The sequence below is a fragment of the Erythrolamprus reginae genome, chromosome 2, assembly GCF_031021105.1.
Source record: "Erythrolamprus reginae isolate rEryReg1 chromosome 2, rEryReg1.hap1, whole genome shotgun sequence".
In the NCBI taxonomy this organism is placed as follows: domain Eukaryota; kingdom Metazoa; phylum Chordata; class Lepidosauria; order Squamata; family Dipsadidae; genus Erythrolamprus; species Erythrolamprus reginae.
The window spans coordinates 280,097,689-280,121,157 of NC_091951.1; the positions used below are offsets into that span (position 1 = coordinate 280,097,689).

At 39.7% G+C, this 23,469-nt stretch overlaps 1 protein-coding gene across 1 annotated transcript in view; it reads left to right on the forward strand.

The window, feature by feature from the left end:
* Positions 1–23,469, forward strand: part of LOC139162419 (BDNF/NT-3 growth factors receptor) — a 121,943-nt gene that overhangs the window by 73,962 nt on the left and 24,512 nt on the right. The window contains exon 5 of the mRNA XM_070742767.1: positions 6,679–6,913. Coding sequence (XP_070598868.1) covers positions 6,679–6,913 — 235 coding nt within the window. The remainder of the gene's footprint in view (positions 1–6,678; positions 6,914–23,469) is intronic.

Sequence of the window (23,469 nt, forward strand, 5' to 3'; positions counted from 1 at the left end):
TCCATTGGCTAAGAAATGAATATGAGAACCGCCTTTTAGAGACCAACGTGACTAGACAGAGAAACCTTTAGCTTAAATTATGACAGACTTTTCATTCATTATCTTACAGTTACCTGGATACTATTCCAAACCCATGGTGGCCTCTTGGGCTTGAGGGTCTTCTTTGCAGCAGAGGCGGAGTAACGACACGGACACATAGAGCTGGATTTAAAATGGGTCATTTTTATTAATTAAATTTGCATAATTTATTCAAACAAATTAGCATAAATTAACTATAACCCTAAACAAAGGACCCGCAGGGTCAAACAATTGCTTCCGGGGCGGAAAATGACATCAGAAAAACTTCTGGGGCAACTTATGGGTGTAGCTCCATGCTGATCCAGGTGAAGGGCCACGCCCTCACCTGAATCACTGTCATGCACCTGCATGTGGGAAGTCTAACCCCTACAAGGGGAAGGAAATGGGTGGGACCCAAAGACAGGTTCCCCCCAATTGCTCAGGTCGTTAACACCATGAGCCTTTGGAGAGAACCTGTCAATCATCCCCAAAGATGCCCAACGAAGAACACGCAGTTGTTAAACACCACCCAATTTTCCGCCCCTAACCTGCCATGGAGTGGGGGTCAGATCTCTATCTTGGCCCCCCGACTCCCCCCTCTAACTGCACCAGCTCGCGCAATGACCGCTGCAGGTCCAGCAAGAAGATGGTGTTCCCCCGATCTGACAGGTGAACACTGTCAGCCCTGTAAAGCCACCCGATAAAGCCACAGCTGATCTATGGTGACGTGGGGATGGGCAACCACTACCCCACCCAACTCTCTAAGTTCTTATTAAGATTTTTCATAATTTCTCTTTGGCCCCCTATTTTCCATGCATCCCTTCATTTTGATAAATAACCTCTTTTGTACTCAAATGTGTTGGATCCCACAGGCAACTCCTCCACTGAATGCATGCTAAATATAATAATATAATCAGTGTTCCCTATAGATTCTGCAGCAGTTACCATTCACATAAGATCACGGCTGTACTTTAGGATTAAGTGTAGAGTTGCCTCAATCCTTAAGTGTAGGATTAAGTGTTGGTTTTACGCCCAATTGTGCTAAGGCTAATCACTTAATCACTGGTTTCTTTGTCACAGCTCTGTCTATGTCAGAGTAATATAAATCTTCAATTATTATAAGAACATCTATTTTTCTCCATAAATATTGCCTATCTCTAGATCTAATCTAATACTTGCCATTGTGATTCTCTGGGAGAATTTGTCCTTCAACGTTGTCTGTATTTTATGTTCTCTGTTGTTAGTTTATCTTATCTTACTTTCTACTTATTCTGAAAAGCATTACGATAAAAATTGGCATGTCCTCATGATTAAAAATGAATGGTAGTCTTCCTCTATGATTTAAATATGTGAACAGAATGTGTCGTTATTTGAGAATAGTATTATAACAGGTTTTATGATTGACATGTTTAAATGTGTTGATAAAGCATTTTCTACTAGTAATATCTGTAAGTCTCTACTACAAAGCTTTTAATTTCTAAGGCAAAAATATCTGAACAATATTTTTTATTTTTATAAATAAATAATAAGTTTATTATATAAATATATCATAACTTAGTTTGGGTAAAGAATAGACTACATATCACTTTTATACTGCAGACACAAACACATTGTACCTCATTTCACAAATAAAAATCTTTCAAACCAAGTACTCTGAATTTTGCTTCAGGGAAAATCCAGGCTCATTAAAAATGACTTCACCTACTCAAAACACATTAAAAGACCTAAAGATTAGTACATTTATTATAGAATTAGAGATTTGAATCAAATGCCAAAGTGCATTTTTATTAAAAGGATCACCTTTTGTTTATTAATGCATGCGCTGCATTCCCCCGAAGGAAGATAAAATATTTTAAATAAGGAAAAACAAGCAAATTAAACTGTCTGGTCTTGTCCTGAAAGGAGAATGCCTCCGTAAAGGAGACACCAAGTGAAATGATATCATCATCATTGTATATATAACGTTCATATTGAGGACTAGGTGTTCCCAATTAGGTGAAATGGTTTTCCCTTAATAAGTTGAAGAACTGCTGTTGAGCATTGGTATAGCTGTACTAGTAGTAGCTGTACTAGTATAACTCATATATAGTATGATTTATTTGGACTGGGCTAGCACAGTGTTGGTGAACTTTTTCAGCACCAAGTGCTGAAACAGGAATATGGAAGAGCAGACACCCAGTGTGCATGTGTACAGCGTGTGGCTGTCTTGAGGTTTCCAGTGCCTGCACATGCACTCCGGATGGCTGCTCTTCCGGTTTCTGGCATGCATGAGCACTTGAAGATCAGCTGGCTTTGCGCATTCATGCACCAAAAACCATACAATCATCTTCCCACCGTGAGCATGCACACCAGCCACCTAGTCTTCCGGTTCCTGCTACGCATGTGAGCGCAAAGACCAGTTGGCCAATGCACATGCCAGAAACCAGTAGAGCAGCCACCCAGTGCGCATGCACACCACCTACCTGGTCTTTCAGTTTCCAGTGCATGTGTGTATGCAAAGATCAGCTGGCCAGCTCACATGTGCATACCGAAAACTAGAAGAGATGCTGCCCAGTGCATGTGCACTAGGCAGCTGCTCTTCCGGTTTCTGGCACTCTGGTGTGCGTGAAGGCCAGCTGGCCAAAGTACCAGAACCCAGAAGAGCAATGGGCGAAGGCTCGCGTGTCCAGAGAGATGGCTCTGTGTGCCACTTCTGCCACATTTGCCATAGATTCGCCCTCACTAGCATGTTTTCAGAGGGGGGCGGCATACAAATCTAATAAATAATAATAATGTTCTATAAATCTAGCCAGTGTGATTTGCAAACAACATATTATTATTATTATTATTATCATTATCATTATCATTATCATTATCATTATCATTATCATTATCATTATCATTATCATTATCATTATCATTTATTAGATTTGTATGCCGCCCCTCTTTGTAGACTCGGGGCGGCTTACAGCAATGATAAAAACAATATAAAATGACAAATCTAATAGTTAGAATCTGAAATAACAATAATACATTTAAAAAGTCTAAAAAACAAGAAACCCCAATATATAAAAACATACATACAGTCATATCATACACAAAAAACTACATAGGCAGGGGGAGATGTTTCAGTTCCCCCACACTTGACGACAGAGGTGGGTTTTAAGGAGGTTACGAAAGGGTTTTAGGGTTTAGTGGTTGTGTGAACTCAGCAAGGTTATTCACATCACCCAAGTGTAGTTTGTAACTGAAGGAGTGGATCATCTGTCCTAGTATAACTCAGTCTCTTATTTCACGTAAATGTTTATTTATGACATATTTTTAATATAGAATTTTCTTCTATAAAATGTTGCAGATTAATATGTTTGGAATAAAGCCTTGAATCGAGAATTATGATACTTGTGGGTACTTGGTTTCCCCCCCAATATCCATGTGTTTAATTTCCACAAGAGTGGTAGATAAAACAGAGTAACAGCTTCCCTGCTGACATCCTATATAATATTTGAATTATTCTATCCATTTTTATCATTTTTTAAAAAAATAGTTACCTAAAGCAGAGGTGGGAAACTATGGCAATTTTGCAACTTCAGGACTTAAAGTCTCAGGAATTCTGGGAGGTGAGGTCCACTGATTGTGAAGCTTCAATAGTTGCCCATCCCTGCACTAAAGTCTGTACAGATGCCCAATTTTTCTTAGAACTCTTAATATGCAGACATTAAAAAAGGCTTCATGTACAGCTGGTGGCTAAACTGAAATTGTGAGCAAGTAAATAAAAACAATCCTGTTGTAGAAACATTATCAGGTCATTTTCACTCACTTCCTATTTGTTTTCTTCTCCCCCCCCCCCAAATAATGTTTTTACATTTCTCTGTCTTGCCATTTTTCTTTCCCACAACTGAATGCATGCATTAAGTATTACTTATAATTACACGGCTTTAATTGCAACTCAAGCACCCATTCATTTAAATATTATGGTAGCGGCTTGCCTTCTATCTGTTGCATTTTGAGTTGAAGCAATCTGACGTTAATATAGCTTCTTCTTTTTTAAAAAAAGTTTGTTATTTGTCATCCCTAGCATCCAGAATGTTTGAGTGAAAAAGAGGCTCTCTTAAGAGAAATTAAAATTTAGCATTCTTCTCTCATTCGACACTACTTACGATAGGAGAGAAAATGTGCACGCAAGGATGCTTTGGAAGCACAACATTTATTTCTTACCCTGCAGCGCCCCTCAAGGCCATGGAGAAAAAAACCGATCTCACAATTTGTAGACAGACACACACAGTCAAACGGAGACAGACTGACAGGCAGACAATTGCAGGCCAGGATCTGAAGATCAGAAAGGATTCCTATATATTCCCGAGTGCGAAATTTAAACCCTGAAACTGCTGAAATGTTTCAAGAGCAAATACTGACAAAAGTAAATCTAATTCTAGAGGAGATGAAACAATGAGTTGAGAGTAAAACAACAACAACAACAAAAGCAACAACACCCAGCCATGCAGAAACTCTAGAAGTGACACAATCAGAATTTGTCTCTTTTGGGCTTATTCTAAACTGACTAAGTTTGTCATAGCAGAAGGAAGATATATGATAAGAAAGGGTTCTCATTCTTGTATACCTTGGATAGTCTTGATTTATAACTGCAGAAAATTATATTGAATTGAAATGGGTAGACTTGACTTTTGCAAGGAGGGATAAGAATGGGGCGGAAAGACAACATGGCTAGATCACAGAATCCTGTTAAAAGCCAAGGGTATTTCATCCCCTCGGAAGTCTTCAGTTATATTCGATTTTACACTCCTATTTGGTCAGAGGCAAGAATGTGACTGTATCTGATTTCCAGCGCAGGGTTCTTTGCGTTTCAAAGTCTGCAATGGCTCTGAAGTGCAAAGTACTTCATGGCCTTTAATTTGAACAGCCTTGATCTGTGTTTCTACTATCTGAAAAGAGTTGATTCGCAGCTCTATAGCTCAGAAATAGAAATAGCAAGCGCATCATCCAGTAATGATATGGCACATTTTGAAATCTGACATTATATTGAGGAAGGAGAAAGTCTCTGAAAAGCAGCATAAAAATGAAGTGTAGGGTTGAGTGATTCTTGCATAAGCAGGAAAAGAGCGGTATTTGATCGGGGATATAAATTATAGTTTTTGATTGGCATTAAATGTAAATAGCAGGAAGGTAGAATGATTTTTTTAAAAAACAAATATAAAATATGTTCAGGACAGGGTGGTGTGGGGCTTTAATAGCAAAGGAAAATTGTGGGTGCTTCACTGAGAAATCAAGTTCATTCATTTTCAATATGTAAGTAAAGCGTATAAAGATAGTATTTGAGTTAGGACTGTTATGGAATATGTTTATCACAGTCGCAAGTCGTGATGGTTGTCAACAGACTGAGCCAATTTTACGATGCTTTTTATGGCACTCGTTAAGAGAAAGTCAATGGTTGTAAAATATAAATGCCACAATTGTGAAATGAACGCTGCGATTATAAACACAGACCCGTCATTCACTATGGTATGGTGCTGCCCAAACCCAGAGATTTCAGCAAACTGTTGTTTACCTGTTGCAGCTCGTTTAAGTTGCACTTCTTTGCTTTTATATGTTGTTTGCTGTTAATTATCAGGGAGGCAGCCTCTGCTCAGAGCTCTGCTGTAAGCATTTGATGATATGAGCAGAACTTGCAAAAATGAAGGTTTGCTGATATACACCCCACCCCACCCCAAATGTCCTTCCAACTCTTAATAGCAGGGAAGAAGCTTAGTGGTTATTGTCATGTTGCTTGACAAAGATAGATAGATAGATAGATAGATAGATAGATAGATAGATAGATAGATGGATGGATGGATGGATGGATGGATGGATGGATGGATGGATGGATGGATGGATGGATGGATGGATGGATAGGGAGTAGGGGAGAGAGGGGAATGAGAGAGAAAGAAAGAGATAAAGCAGAACTTCCTTCACCTCAAATTAAATAAAACAATGGCATCTTAAATCTATGCTTCTAAATAGAGCTTGAAAAGCAACACCTAGCAACAGTAACAAAATTTACTACGTTATAGATCTTTTTTTTCCCCACACATGGAATCTCTAGGTACTTTCTGGATGGGCAATCATGGCAACTTTATGACCTGTGGACTTCAATTCCCAGAATTTCTGAGGCAGCTAGCTCAGGAATTCTGGGAGTTGAAGTCCACAGGTCATAAAATTGACATAGTCTCTCCTTTCATTTTCCCTCACAGTACTAAATCTGGCTGGGCTGAGGGAGAGTAAGTGGCCCAGCTGATGAATTCTGGCCTTGGTGCTTCCATCGTATAAGAGCCTCGGTGGTACAGTGGTTAGAGTGCAGTACTGCAAGCTACTTCTGCTGATCACTGGCTGCCAGCAGTTTGGCAGATCAAATCTCAGTAGGCTCACGGTTGACTCAGCCTTCCATCCTTCCAAGATCTGTAAAATGAAGACCCAGATTGTTGGAGGCAATATGCTTAGAGAGGGCTGTAAAGCACTGTGAAGCAGTATATAAGTCTAAATACTAATGCTATTGCTATCATTCCTTCTTCCCGTCCTCCTTCTTTCTTCTGTAAGACGATCATTTAGAAAGATGTCCTTAGATCTACATTTCTTCTGTGTTCCATGCAGGGCGCACGGACCTGATGCAGTTCTGATGGCCGAAGGGAATCTTTTAGCTGAACTAACCCAATCCCAGATGTTGCACATTGCCCAGCAGATTGCAGCTGGTATGGTTTACTTAGCATCACAGCACTTTGTGCATCGTGACCTGGCTACGCGGAACTGCCTGGTCGGGGAGAACCTGCTGGTGAAGATTGGAGATTTTGGGATGTCAAGAGATGTATATAGCACAGATTACTACAGGGTAAGTAATGCCCGTACCTTGGTTTTAGGAGGAAGGGCCCATTTTCAGAATTTCCTCTAGTGAATGACCGTAAGGGGAAAACATGAGTCCTACGCTTGGTGTAATGAGGAAAATAACGTCACTGCTGATAAACTGATTTATTTGGGTAAAAATAAATCTTTATCTGAGTCCTTCAGGATTGGGCGGCATAGACATGGGATAAATAAATTTATTAATTATCCACAGAGTACTGCCATCCATCCATCCATCCATCCATCCATCCATCCATCTATCCCAAAAAAACATAAAGCTCCTGTGCAAAGAAATTATTTATTACTGTCCTCACTGAAACTTTATTATTTGTTTATTTGTTTATTTGTTTATTTGTTTATTTGTTTATTTATTTATTTACTTATTTACGTATTTACTTACTTACTTACTTACTTACTTACTTACTTACTTACTTACTTACTTACTTACTTACTTACTTACTTATTAGATTTGTATGCCGCTCCTCTCCGAAGACTCGGAGCGGCTCCCAACAACAGAACAGTACAAATCCAATGATTAAAACAATTTAAAACCCTTAATATAAAAACAATCATACATCTCATACAAACCATACATAAAGCGGAAACGGCCTAGGGGAATCAATTTAATGAGACAAGTGGCTGTGATTATTGTAAAGCAAGCGCAGGTGAAGGTTTCTGCTCCCGCCACTCCCGGTGTACTGCAGTCACAGCTTTAGGTCACTGGTGCAGGCACGCTTCCTGTGCATGCACAGGAAACAAAATCTTACAAGGGGACGCACGCAAGCGTAAAATTTTGGCAATTAGAATAGAATAGAAGAATGCGGGGCCTAGTGGAAGAGCCCTCTCTGTGGGGGACCCGATCCTCTGGAACCAGCTCCCTCCAGGGATTCACACTGCCCCCACCCTCTTTGCTTTCCGAAAAAGTTTGAAGACTCATCTTTGCCGCCAGGCCTGGGGCCATTAGATCTTTCCCCCTTTGACCAACTAATGTGTTTACAATAGTCTATTGATTGAGTGGATGATAATTGAATGTTTTTAAGTTTTTAGGATTTTTTAAAAGTCTTTTAATTGTTATTCATTGGATCAAATTGTTTTATTATGTATTCTATGTTTGTTGTGAGCTGCCCCGAATCCACGGAGAGGGGCGGCATACAAATCCGATGAATAAATAAATAGAATTCTTTATTGGCCAAGTGTGATTGGACACACAAGGAATTTGTCTTGGTGCATATGCTCTCAGCGTACATAAAAGAAAAAGATACATTTGACAAGAATCATGTGGTACAACACTTAATGATTGTCATAGGGGTCAAATAAGCAATGAAAAAACAATCAATATTAATAAAAATCTTAGGATACAAGGAACAAGTTACAGTCATACAGTCCTAAGTGGGAGGAAAAGGATGATAGGAATGATGAGAAAAAACTAGTAGAAATAGAAGTCCAGACTTAGTGAAAAGTTGACAGTATTGAGGGAATTATTTGTTTAGCAGAGTGATGGCATTCGGGGAAAAATGTTCTTGTGTCTAGTTGTCTTGGTGTAGCGACGTTTTGAGGGCCACATTTATGTTACATTTGGATCAAAGTGTTTTTGCTGTCCCTGCAAGTTCATTCTTTATTTTAGCAGCCTTGCTTTGACTGGATAGAAGCCCTTTTGAGAAACTCCACCATCTTGGGAATTTGCTTCAAAATTGAATGGTTTCATATCATTAGAAAAACTGAAGAAGTAACACATAAAGACATTATTTATATTCATGCAGCTGTTTTCATTGTGTGCCGAAGAGAACATTTTTATTTCTTTTGTGCACTATTTCTTCCTTTGGTGATCCAGACTCAGCAATTAGTTGACATCTGAACTAGATTTCTCTCTTTTGGAATAGTTGCTTTCCATGTTCTTTCATTCTCACAGTACAAGAATGACATGACATCATATGAGTGATCATGGGATTAAAAAGAAGGATTTAGGGGCAGATGTACAAGCTAAGCATGGAAAAACGCTGTCATCAGCCAGCTTCTATTCACAGTTGCACCAGTTGCCATAATTTATTTATTTATTATTACATTTGTATGCCGCCCCTCTCCATAGACTCGAGGTGGCATACAAATTTAATAATTAATTAATAAATAATGGTTAGTTTAGCCTGCATGTTTTGGTCCTTCGACCATACAAAGCTTGTGTTGCTGGGACAAAACATGGTACCCAAAATAACTTAATATAATTAATTAATTAAAATTATTAAGTTAATTATATATAATTAACGTAATATGATTAATTAGAAAATTAATATAATTAATAATTATCACCATAATCTGTGATAAGAAGCAGGAGAATAGTGGCATATTAGGGGTTGAATTGGCAGAAGAAAGTCAAGCAACTGTAGGATTTAGCCCAAAAGTATTTGCCTTTAAAAAAATCATCACAAAATTGCACTGTTGTGGAGCAAAGCACTAGACCAGTGATGGCGAAACGTTTTTTCCTTGGGTGCCGAGAGCGGGTGCGTGAGTGCCCACACCCATAATTGAATGCCTGGGAATGGTGAAAATGGCCTCCCCTGCCCCTCTCAGAGGCCTTCTGGAGGCCCAAATCAGCCCATTTCCCAAGGTCTGGCGGGCCCAGTAGGCCTGTTTTTCGGCCTCCCCAGACTCCAGAGGAAAAAATGTCCTACCCCATCCCCCCAGAGGCTCTCTGTAATCTGAAAATGCAATCCCAGAGCCTCTGGGTGAGCCAAAAATCAACTGGCTAGCACACACATGCACATTGGAGCTGAGCTAGGATAACGGCTCATATGCCAGCAGATATGGCTCCACATGCTGTCTCTGGCACCCATGCCATAGATTCGCCATCACTGCACTAGACAATCCCACTATCATCTCCATTTCCCAAAGTGAGGAAGCTTAATCATTGTGCCAGCCATTGAGCCACGTTGTAGGTAGGAATAGCCCCTAGTGCCACAATAGGTCTGAGGGGGACTCCTAGTTTGTGTATCTTGGGGCGTCCATAGAATCTCACTGGCATGGCATTTTCTCATTTTCCACCGTTCCTTTTCTGTTGTACAGTTGCTTTGTTTAAGTTGGCTGAGATAAGTACTCAAGTGTTAGCCTCTTTTCTTTCTATCTCTTGGCTTGGCTTCTGGATCTCTTGGAGCTACAATATCCCTTTTCTTTTTCTGGCAGTCATAGTATTCATCATTCATGTGTTGAGCAGAGTCATTTGTAAAGAAGTATCTCATTCAGGAACCAAGGGATTTGGGCATCTGATCAATTCCCTTGCAAACCGGACCCTTGAATGTGTGGATGCAGAGCGGAACTGTCAGGGATGGCACTAAAAGCAAAGCCTTGTTCTTGTTTCAACTTGGCAGGACCTCATGTAGCCCCACTCGGTCTTGTCTGTGTTGAGCTTGAGCCTGTTGGCCCTCATCCAGACTCTCACAGCCTCCAGGCACTGGCACATCACATCCACCGCTTCACTGAATATTTTTATTTTATTTATTTTGTCAAGTACGTATTGGTAGTATACAAAGATATAACAATGTTTATATACATGATATTGATACTAATAATAGAGAAACATTAGGACAGGGTCGGTAGGCATGCTGGTGCACCTATGCATGTACCTTACTGACCTCTTAGGAATCGGGTGAGGTCAATGGTAGATAGTTTAAAGATAAAGTTTTGAGGGTTAGGTGATGATACTACAGAGTCAGGTAGTGAGCTCCATGCATTAACTACTCGATTGCTAAAGTCGTGTTTCAGCCAGATACAATTACTTCTAGTTGTACTATGCAAGAGGTATTAATAGATAAGGTTCATTGGCACATTGAAGAAAATGTGGAGACTGACCATTATAAAGCAACTATAAAAAGCATTGGAACACATTGTTAATCCTTAATTGTGTGCTCTGTCACTAATTATTGTATCACTTTGCCTTGCCTGGGAGTCTCTTTTGCACTGCAAAATATAATGAAAAGGAGGGTGAAGGATAGCAGTGTCTACAAAATAATTTTCACTGAAGCTGGGTCATGTTTCAGGAAGATATTAATTTTTTACCTTCAAATTTTTGGTCTTCTCTTGTCCCACTACAATAACAAAACAAAAAAAATAGGACCAACCTTTTCCTCGGTGTGCAATTGTCAATAATGTTCTGCCCTGTGTCAGCACAGCTATTAAGAGATACTGCAGAGATGACTGCAGAGAGAGATAACCTTTGGATAATTGGCAAGGTGCACACACTGGTGATGGTGTTAGCTACATTTGTTTAGAGCCTGGATGGTAGTACGGATAGAATGGGAAAGTATTTATTTATTTATTTATTTTTATTTATTCATTTGTCCAATACACAAATACATAGGAAGAAAAACAGACGTGGTAATATATATAAGGGTAAAACTGAACTTAGAGGAGAGGATATATGAAAGAAAGAGAAAGGAAAGACAATTGGACAGGGGACGAAAGTAGTCATTCTGCTTCGGAAGCTCGGTCTGCAAGGAAAGGATCTTTTGTTTGAAAAGCTAAGCCCTTCCCCAAAAGCCTTCGAGTTTAAATGCCATATTATAACCCACATTTCAATTCAATTCAATTCAATTTATTAGATTTGTATGCCGCCCCTCTCCGTAGACTCGGGGTGGGTCACAACAATAATAACACAATATATAACAAATATAATAATTAAACATAATAAAAAGTCATTAAAAAACCCTTATTAAAAGAAAACATGCACTCAAACATACCATATATAAACTGTATAGGCCCGGGGGAGATGTCTCAGTTCCCCCATGCCTGGCGGCAGAAGTGGGTTTTAAGAAATTTCCCTTCCTAAACCAAGTTGCTGAACCTGGCTAACCCAGATGCCCATTGCATCCAGATGAAGCTTTTTTGAACAATTCCTTCTTACCACTTGCAGATGATCCAACGAAGAAACCATCCATTTGTCACCGTCTTTTCTTTCAATGGTACACTTGAGAAACCACAAACACCTACCACAAAATCTGCCCACGAGGGAATGAAAAGATTGTGGCACCATTAAAGAAAATTGAGCTACCTGCCCAATCTGTTATCATACTGAACCTTGTGGGTTCAGTACAAAACTTTGCAATGTTACTGTGCTCCTCAACAAATAATGCCGTCTATCATTTGTTCTTTTTGTGGCTATTCAAATAATGTGACTTAATCAACTGAAAAAGAGTCCAAGCACCTATTTGAAAATTTATCTTAGTCGGTAAGCCATTCCCACCCAGTCACTTGACCTTCAAGCCACCCCTGGTTACATGATTTTCAAGCCACTCCCACCCGATCACATGGCCGGCAAGCCACTCCTACCCGATCACATGACCATCAAGACACACCCACAAAATAAGCCATGCTCACAGTGTGGCAGTACATTTTTTAGCAGCCCATCACTCTCTGTATGAGTGTGTGTATTAAAAAGGGCAGGGATATGATCCCTGCACAGTTGTAGCAGCTCTTTCCACACTTTTTTTCTTACCTGCCCTGCAGGTTCATAGATTCATAGAAGTCTGACGGCAGAAAAAGACCTCCTGGTCCATCTAGTCTGCCCTTATACTATTTTCTGTATTTTATCCTAGGATGGATATATGTTTATCCCAGGCATGTTTAAATTCAGTTACTGTGGATTTATCTACCACGTCTGCTGGAAGTTTGTTCCAAGGATCTACTACTCTTTCAGTAAAATAATATTTTCTCATGTTGCTTTTGATCTTTCCCCCAACTAACTTCAGATTGTGTCCCCTTGTTCTTGTGTTCACTTTCCTATTAAAAACACTTCTCTCCTGGACCTTATTTAACCCTTTAATATATTTAAATGTTTCGATCATTTCCCCCCTTTTCCTTCTGTCCTCCAGACTATACAGATTGAGTTCATTAAGTCTTTGCTGATACGTTATATGCTTAAGACCTTCCACCATTTTTGTAGCCCGTCTTTGGACCCATTCAATTTTGTCAATATCTTTTTGTAGGTGAGGTCTCCAGAACTGAACACAGTATTCCAAATGTGGTCTCACCAGCATTCTATATAGCGGGATCACGATCTCCCTCTTCCTGCTTGTTATACCTCTAGCTATGCAGCCAAGCATCCTACTTGCTTTCCCTACCGCCTGACTACACTGTTCACCCATTTTGAGACTGTCAGAAATCACTACCCCTAAATCCTTTTCTTCTGAAGTATTTGCTAACACAGAACTGCCAATACAACACTCAGATTGAGGATTCCTTTTCCCCAAGTGCATTATTTTACATTTGGAAACATTAAACTGCAGTTTCCATTGCTTTGACCATTTATCTAGTAAAGCTAAATCATTTACCATATTACAGACGCCTCCAGGAATATCAACCCTATTGCACACTTTAGAGTCATCGGCAAATAGGCAAACCTTCCCTACCAAACCTTCCCCTATGTCACTCACAAACATATTAAAAAGAATAGGACCCAGAACAGACCCTTGTGGTACACCGCTTGTAACCTGACTCTGCTCAGAATACTCACCGTTAACAATAACTCTCTGATGTCTACGCTTCAGCTCTAGGCTGCAGAGAAACATCTCTTTCCAAACGTCAGGCTAAAATGTAAGAAAAATGTAATTATGATGATTAATAAGACAGAAAATATGCCATTTGGTGGTGTCAGCTATGCACGGCTCCTTGCCTGTGGACAGGCTGCAGAAGGCCGCTGTTTGCTTACTCTTCCAGAGGAAGAACAAAGATTTGAGCAACCTTCTGTCTGGCAGCCCGAAAGGATAAAAATATACCATCATTAAAACAAAATTACTAGACTAAAAGCTAGTCAAAAGGAAAAAGTACAGAAAGCCAGAACAAACAATAAACAAGTTAAATTAAGCAACAGCAGAATCATGAGCTTGTTTAAGAAGAAACATTTGTTATTGCTGGCAGAAGATACTGAGAGAAAAATATCTTAAGATCTCTCAGTAGGGAGCTCTGTAGATGGGATCCTGCCTGCCACAAAATAATTCTCCTCATCAGGCATCCTTAGAAGGAAGTAGAGCAAGTGACTGAACCATAGGTCTTAAAGGACAAATAGTTTCAGAGTTTCCGCCTATTGATTTCACTCTTCTATTCTACACAGATGTTGAAACCCAAAATTGTTAGCCCTCTGCTCTGGGTCCTTTTAGCACCCATTGTTTCATATCTGTAATATTTGAGTTTCTCCATTTTACAACCTGGATCCTACATTGAACAACTTGTAAATGCATCTGCCAAACAGACTTAACCCGGCACATTTGCTTGATCTCTTCACTACTATATCCAGGATCAAATATAAGCAATTGTGTTTTATTTCTTGTATCCAGTCATTCTTTAAGGATAAAATAAATCATTCATTAACAGAAGATTAAATAAGTTTAACAAAAAGAAAGATAGTTATGAGTAGTGATGGGCGAACCCAACGGTGTTCGGGTTCGGCACGTTCGGACGAACTTTACGCAAAATTCAGCCGAACCCGAACTGAACCCGAACCCGAACGGGGAATCACACCAAGAGATTCCGGGGTCAGGTATACCGGCAGGTTGCTAAGGACACCAAGGTGATCACTTCCTGGATTCCATGGAATCCAGGAAGTGATCACCTTGGCATCCTTAGCAACCTGCCGGTAACGTCAAGGCTCCGCCCCTGGAATCTCTTCGTGGGAGGGATTCCCAAGCTCCTTCAAAGGGAGGTCTTCACGTAAAAATAAACATTGTTATTTTTACGAAAAAGGACACCGCAGCGGTGCTGCAAGCAAAGAGCGGTCCTTTCATGTAAAAATAAACATTGCTTGCAACTCCGCTGCGGTGTCCTTTCACGTAAAAATAAACATTGTTATTTTTACGAAAAAGGATGCCGCAGCGGCACTGCAAGCAAAGAGCGGTCCTTTCACGGTGACGTCAAAGCTCTGAACACCGAACGCGACCCTGAACTTTGCCCGAAGTTTCAAAAAATGTACCGAAATGTACCGAAAACTGCAAAATTCGATACGGATCCGAATTGTGCAGGTTTGGTTGCGGGTGATTTACGGTGGAAGCAAAATCTGGTAGAAGAAGATGTCAACATTTGTCTTTATATAGTTGACTAAATAATATCTACCATGGTTGGCCATGTTGTAAGAGCTTCTGTTGGACCATTTTAATTGTAATACCCACTAGCTGAATCCAGAGCTTTTGTAAATAAAAAAAATATGCCTTGAGAAATGGTTGATTAAAAACGTTTTTTTAAACAATGCCATTGGTTTATATACAGTTGTGTGGTTTGATTTGGTTTTGCTAAATCTAAAAATGTCTATCAGATTCTGCATTGTTTACTCTTGCACTAGATTTGTTGCTAATTTTCAAAAGATCCACCCAAAGATCCCAGTGATTTAAAGCATTTAGGCTACTGGAATTGGCATGCAGACTTCTTTTTTAATCTTTCCTGTCTTCCATACCATCTGCATAATTTAGCCTCTCTGTCCCCTGCTTTCAATTTGAAATGCCAATTAGCAGTAACCCAGCTGCTTCCTAGTCTTGCATTTATTTTAAAATTGTCTTTGATTTGATTTTCACAAAATCCCAAGATTTGGGTTTGTAGTCCCTCTCATGGAATCCATAGCTACATCTGTTCAGATGTACAGTCTATTCCACAATGAAGTTCTCTAGGGCAGTGTTTCCCAACCTTGGCAACTTGAAGATATCTGGACTTCAAAGTCCAAATATCTTCAAGTCCAAATATCTTCAAGTTGCCAAGGTTGGGAAACACTGCTCTAGGGCAACAGGACTTTCAGCCTTGTTGGCCTTTCCAAAGCAGATTTGGGGAAGGATCTGAAGATCAAATAGTGGACAGATCCAGCTGGATGCAGGTCAAGGACAATTCCGCACACATAATAGAGATGAAGATGCCATCCATTCAACTGTGTCCAGTTCTCAGCTATTCTATGAATCACCTCTCTCCACATTTTCCAGTCTTGTACAACTCCTTTCAGTTGTTTTGTACTCTGGCTGATATCTGTGTTGATGGTATCTAACCACCGTACAGTTCTACTCTATATAATACTGTCTAGCCACATAATAATACTGAGAGCTAAATGGAAATTAATTTGTCAGAATCATGTCCATAATTCTGCCAAAATGCCATAGTATTATGCCATAATACTTCTATTTAAATATATTTCTGAAAGAAAGAGGAGTCGAATGAGATAATAACACTTAAATAGGAAGTACAATATATACTGCTCAAAAAAAATAAAGGGAACACTCAAATAATATATCCTAGATCTGAATGAATGAAATATTCCCATTGAATACTTTGCTCTGTACAAACTTGAATGTGCACAACAGCATGTGAAATTGATTGTCAATCCGTGTTCCTTCCTAAGTGGACAGTTTGATTTCACAGAAGTTTGATTTACTTGGAGTTATATTGTGTTGTTTAAGTGTTCCCTTTATTTTTTGAGCAGTGTATTTTTGCTGTCCCCTCAATTTAACTTTCTTCACACCAGAAGTTGCTAGTTACCTCAATATAGAAAATACAGGGGCTGATGTGGGATCATACATTTCTTTTGACAAGCTAAATGTTGCTATTTCTTCAGTAGTTTTGTGAATTTAGCAAAGCAGCCTCTTTCAAAGGGGTTTTAGTAAAAAGACTCCATGAAAGGTTGCTAGAGGCTTAGGAAAAGATAGAAGGAAAAGGAAAATTGTCTGAACTTCATGTGCTGCAGGGTGCTAGGAAGCACAGTATCAGAATTTGTATGTGCCACAACTCAGCTGCCAGCCTGATGCTTTCACCTGTGGTTCTGCAACAGATAATGACAACAAAAGAAAACAGTATTTGGAAATTTGAATGCTACACAATGCTAGCAGTAGACATAATACTTTTTATGCAGGGGTTCCCTGAGACATGCACATTATTTCAAGGATTTTTCCATGATAAAAATGTTAAGAAGGAGTTAGCGATGCAGTAACAGAATTTAAACTTTCTGTATCTCTTTCTTGCTATTTTTGAGTTGTATGGTGTTTTGCAACCCAGATTTGATAGCTTACAGCAAATGCTGTAACTTTAGGATCATGGGAAAATAATATTATGTAGAGTCAGAGTGTTCATCTAACATAGTATTAATTTAACCAGAAATAGAATCTTTGTAGAGTAGAGTAGAGTAGCATGGCGTGGAGTGGAATGGAATGGAATGGAATAGAATAGAATTCTTTTATTGACCAAGTATGATTGAACACAAATGGAATTTGTCTTTGGTGCATATGCTCTCAGTGTACATAAAAGAAAATATACATTTGTCAAGAATCATGAGGTACAACACTTAATGATTGTCATAGGGGTCAAATAAGCAGTGAGGATGGATCTAATTCAGCCTATTGTTCACCCATTTATTTTGAAATATATCAAAATTGGATTCTCCCTCTTCCCCGAAGTTCTTCCCTGCATAACCAGCAGCCAAATTTGGCATTTGAAGATACTCCAGTTTGAAATGCATATTTTTGAGAATTTTCCCAAAGAAAATAAGATGAAGCAGCTGAAATGTAGGAGTGCCAGCTCTCTTTTAGCCACCTACCATGTTCTTAGTGCAGAGCAGCTAAAGCAGCACTGGCATTTACTACAGCTTACAGCTGGAATCCCCTAGTATCCTAGATAAAAGGGTTGCTTTAGGGCAGCAGAGGGACATGTACTTTCTGGGTCACATCTCCATAGATAGAAGAGGATCTAAACCATTAGGATCTAACAGAGAGAGGGAAAACCTTCTCCTGCTTCAGGTAGTCTCTCTTAATATGCAGTACTGATTATAACCTGGTAATAGGTGATTTAGATAGCTCTTGAGGGCCTGTAGTTGTTAAAAACACAGGTCTCTCCCTTTGTATGGGGCAGAAAATATGCATCTTTTCTATACCACTTTTATTTTCAACTAGAGATGTTGTTCCCATTCACACACTAATGTCCTTGCCTGGTAACATCAATATGCTACAATGTGATGCAGAGGATCAGCAGATTGTGTTTGTTTTATGCTGGGGTTGGTTTGCTTCTCCAATGGGCTATTGTGATGAGACACAGCTCATTGATCCTACATACATGCATACATGCATACATACATGCATGCATACATGCATACACACATACATACTACACACACACACAAATTTCAGATCCTTTGGCAACCATTGTGGTTCAGGATATTTTTGGAGCAAAAACGTTGTTCTATAGGCAAAGAACAGTGAAGGCCTATATTTAAAGTCCTTTCAGAATGGCAGAGTCCTTTCCTGAATATTAGAGTTTAATAGTGGGGTCCCTTGGAAAATATTAAGGACCTCAAAACAGGGTTGATATTGGTGGCTTGGTGTTGAGGAGCTCCATGCCATGGGGCCTCTGGAAAGAAAAGAATTCATGACTTCCAAAAGTAAGTATGGCCTTGTTCCAGGTAACTTTCCGGTCACAATTCAAAGTGTTGGTTATGACCTTTAAAGCCCTTCATGGCATCGGACCAGAATATCTCCGAGACCGCCTTCTGCCGCACGAATCCCAGCGACCAATTAGGTCCCACAGAGTGGGCCTCCTCCGGGTCCCGTCAACTAAACAATGTCGGTTGGCGGGCCCCAGGGGGAGAGCCTTCTCTGTGGCGGCACCGACTCTCTGGAACCAACTCCCCCCGGAGATCAGAACTGCCCCTACTTTTCCTGCCTTCCGTAAACTCCTCAAAACCCACCTTTGCCGTCAGGCATGGGGGAACTAAACATCTCCCCCTGGGCACATTTAATTTATACATGGTATGCCTGTGTGTGTGTCTGTTAGTATATGGGGTTTTTTAAATCTTTAAATATTTTAATTAATTGAATTATTTATGATTTGTTTTACACTTGTTGTGAGCCGCCCCGAGTCTTTGGAGAGGTGCGGCATACAAATCCAAATAATAAATAAAATAAATAAATAAAATAAACTTTTAGCTTGAGTCATAAAGATAGGCACTTGATAGAGTTTGTAGTATGTGATCCTTGTTCATTCTTTCCTGGTTCAGGTAAAGCTACCAAGCTACTGAAGATGGGGGTGGGCATTGCTGATTAGTGTGCCCTAGATGAGTTGTGCCTCCAGAACTTATTCTGACAGCAATTGGGTATTTTCCCAACCATTTGGTCAACTTCTGGAATTCAGAGGTTGCTAGAGTCCTCGATGAGATAACTCCAAGTGGCCTTTCGCAGTCCATTGATCACAAGAGTCCATGTATATTAAAAATAAATTCTATGACATGAAATAATAGAGATATGCCCAGCATGCTGTGGAAGGAAAAGAATTAGAAAGGTAGAGCAAAGGGAGTTTGAGTTTGAGTTAGGGTTAAGCCTAATGGTACCTTATAGTGAGACCAGCGCAAACCCTTATTTTAATTCAATTTAATTCGCTTCAGTTCTAATTGTAATTAAAATTACATTCAATTAATTGCTCAGTCTCTGTCAAGGGACGCTACTCTTCTCCAGTGTGGTGAAGCATCAAGACACGACCAATTAGCCTCTCTTTCTGCTTCTTTTAAAGACTCACTTGATAAGCAAAGTTCTGCTGCTGCTACACTGTTTAGAGGTGACATGCTGTGCTGCACATGGCTTTTCTCCAGTCAACCCCAAATTATTACATGGTGGTGACACTCAACACTAATAGGAGATAATATATGTAGTTCAGGGCTGAACTTTGAGATTGGGGCTCTCTGAGCTCAATTGTTTTCTTGCAGACATTTTATTACCCAGCTAGGTAACATCATCACACCTTGTGAGTGTGCTGTTTCTCCTTGTTTATATATTTAGCTTACCCAGACAATCTTGGTGGTGGGGCATTTCTTTTTAAATAGGGTATTGTTTTTTGCTGGATTGTTTATCTCTTTAATAGCTCCTAGATTAAGTTTCTATTTTCTGCTTGTTTGATTGTCTAATGTTAATTCCTCCATCTCTGCTGATATTAGCTGCTGAAGAGGATGTGTTCTGGTTCTGCTTTCCTTCTTAGCTTTTTTATTGTCATTTTAAAAAATGATCTTTATTAAATATATACATTAAAAAGAGAGCAGAAGAAAAACAAGACATATGGTACTTATGATCACAATCATAAATATCATATTGAAAGAAAAACAAGAAGAGAAAGAAGTAGAAGAAAGTAAAAGGAGTATAAGAAGTACTGTCATTTTTTGAATAGCGTGTACTTGTGGTTTATCTCTATAGTGATGACTGATGTTTCTGAGTGCCAAGTTTCCAGGAATTCCTTAGAATTTTGGAAAATATTAAGGTAGCAAATATTAAGAAACATAAAATAGACCCCTATAATTTAAAAACAAAGCTAATTCAGCAGAAAATATTATTTTAAGTCAGCTTTAGCCTCTTTGTGAATTTAAAAATTACAGAAGAATATTACTTAAATATTATTAAATTTCTTATATGGCAATATAAGAAATGCAGAACATATTTTTAGATACATGCTTTAGTTTTGTTCCATTATAGCTCTGTTTTGACTTCAAACCAACATGTATGTTAGTACTGTATAATGAAATATTACACCAACATCTCGGTATGGTGCTGAATTATATTTCTACAGCATAGATTTTGTCATTTCATGAATAGCTTCGACTCTTTCAAATCTGGAGTACAGCAGAGAGGATAGTCCTATTTTAAGGAAGGGATCCAGGATGTGAGTTTGTTGTCCTTCAAAATGTCTCCAACTTCTTTTTACTTTTTTTAAATTAAAGGCGGGATAAAAATTCAGATAAATAAATCCATGAATCTGTACTAGAAACAATCACATTCTGATATTTTCCTTTTCCGTTATTCCCCCATATTTTTCCTATGAATTATATTAAGATGTTCATTGCCTGTGCTATAGTACAGAAAACTACCTTGCATGTCAGGAAATAGCCATGAATAGTGTTAGGCGAATCGAACCTGCACAATTCAGGCCTGTACCGAATTTTGCAGTGTTTGGCATACCGAACCCGAACCCGAATTTTTTTAAAAATTAGTGTTCCGGTTCGGCGTTCGTGCTGAGCACCGCAAAGCGCCACCGCCTCCTCCTCATCTGCTGAGAAGAGGAGGAAGAGGCGGGTGCCAGTGGCGGCGGAGGAAGGCAAACACCAGGGAGCTGTCGGCCAGTCGGGAGGCTGGGAGGGAGACACAGAAGGAGCTAGGGAATCCCATGAAGGGATTCCAGGGGCGGAGCTTTGACGTCCAATATACCGGCAAGTTGCTAAGCACACCAAGGTGATCACTTCCTGGATTCCGGGGGCGGCACTACAATAATGGCAGGAGGATGGAATCCAGGAAGCGATCACCTTGGCGTGCTTAGCAACCTGCCGGTATACGTAACTAGTGATGGGCGAACCGAACTCGCACAATTGAGGTCCGTACCGAATTTTGCGGTGTTCTGTATACTGAACCCGAACCTGAAGTTTTTAGAAAATCCATGCCGAAGTTCGAGTTCGGGTTCGGGCAGCGTGGCAAAGCGGCGAACCAATGGACAGCCTTCTTCTTACCTGAAGCCATGCGGTCTCCGGACATCAAGGTAAATGAAAGGCTGGGATTGGCCATGTGTCCTGCTGACCACTCATTGGCCAGCAATATGCATGGCTTGCATTGGTCCCCAAGGACACCTGACCTGCCTCTATAAAAGGCAGCACCTTGCTGTCCAGCCCCATTGTAAGAGATACCAGCTAGCGAGGGAAATTCTGTGTTACTTATACTGAGAGAGAGATATAGATTAGCTTTCACTTTGTTTCTACTACAAAGAAAGAGACTCTTCATTACAAGTTGAAGAGTCAGGAAAACTTTGGTGACTAATGCATCCAGGCAGGGAAGGGCAGGCCTAAAGAAAAAAAAACAGGGGGAGGCAGGGGGCCAGTTGCTCTCTGCTACACTTCCACTTCCTTAGCAACCTGCCGGTATACATGACGTCAAAGCTCCGCCCCCGGAATCTCTTCGTGGGATTCCCCAGCTCCTTTTGCTTGCGGCGCCGCAAGCAAAGGGAGGTCTTTTCATGTAAAAATAAAAATTGTTATTTTTACGTGAAAGGACGCCGCAGCGGCGCCACAAGCAAAGGGAGGTCCTTTCACGTAAAAATAAAAAAAAAATATTTTTACATGAAAGGACCTCCCTTTGCTTGCTGCGGCGTCCTTTTTCGTAAAAATAAAAATAAATAAAAATTAAAAATCCATAAAAATAAAAAACGATGGGATTCCGGGGGTTAAGCTTTGACGTCACGGACCATTCGGGTTCAGGTTCAGCCGAACTTTGCGTGAAGTTCGGCCGAACTCATCGAACCCGAACTATCCATGAATAGCCCATTCGCCCATCACTAGCCATGAATATTTACCAAAAAGGTAGAGTAGGCTGATTGTTCAATTCTTGAATATTTTATCTGCCCTTCTTGGGCATTTAGAAGTTGCCATGTTGGAGTTACTGCAATTGTTTGTTTTAATTTTGCTTCTAAACTATGACAGCATGCAAATTTTTCATCAATATATGGATATGCGACTTTTTATACTACTAGCTTTGTCTTAGTTTCTCAAGTGTAACGTTCACTTTTCTTATTTGTGGAATGATACATGTTGCACAACAATGTTACACAGAGCTTTGCATCCTCCAGGTATTTGGGATCATGGTATATTAGTACAACTTCTACTTATTAGTATAACGTCTACTTATGTGCTGACCAAAGTTAATTGGTGTTGAACTCCCAAACAGTTGATAGAGAAGCTGTTGTCAGGAAAGGCTACAACAAGAACAAATAACAGAAGCATCAATTTCCATGCAGCTGTTATTCAAAATCCTGCTTTCATTCAGTGAAGATTTTTCTTGCGACCCTCTTAAGTTATTAATGGCGTTGTAAGAAGCCCAGAATGTTATTTTGCTTTACTTATGTCTAGCACAAAATGTGTATTCATTTGAAAATCAATATAGCAGATTATTTCCCCCTTTTCAAATAATAATGGAAAGGGCAGGGGGGGTGTTTAACTACCAGTACATGCACCATAGTACAAATGCTCAACACCAGGGATAAGTTGTCTTTCTACCTTCCTCCATCACTTCAGAAATGGCAATACTAGCAAACACCTGCAGGTTTCATCTGTCACTGCACAGCTGTATACCTGTGTGGGCGAATTGTGTTGAGGTCTTCCACAGGAAAAGTGAGAGTGAGCTTGTGACAGTCAAGATGCTTGCCAGGAGTGCTGGTGGGTGTTTGTATTGAACTATCACAGTTGAAGGCATTTTATTAGATGCTATTTTGGCAACTGGTGCTTAAATGAAATTAGCTTCTTCCCCACATTTACTTTTCAGCTCGGCTGCTACATCATTGCCAGGTTGTCCATTGCGTCACACTGCGATCTGGAGGATGACGAATGTGTTTTTTCAGGGCTACAAGTGGGTGCCAAAATGATCACAGCAGCTGGCTTTATTTTTAGCCTCCTTTCAATGGGATTTTTAAAGTATGCAATTCTTAATTCATTTGCCCCAGAGTAAGCCTACATAAAAATGATTTGTGAATCAAAAATTCTTTGCCAGATTGTGTGGATGTCTTTAGTAACCAAAAATAAAAAATGGA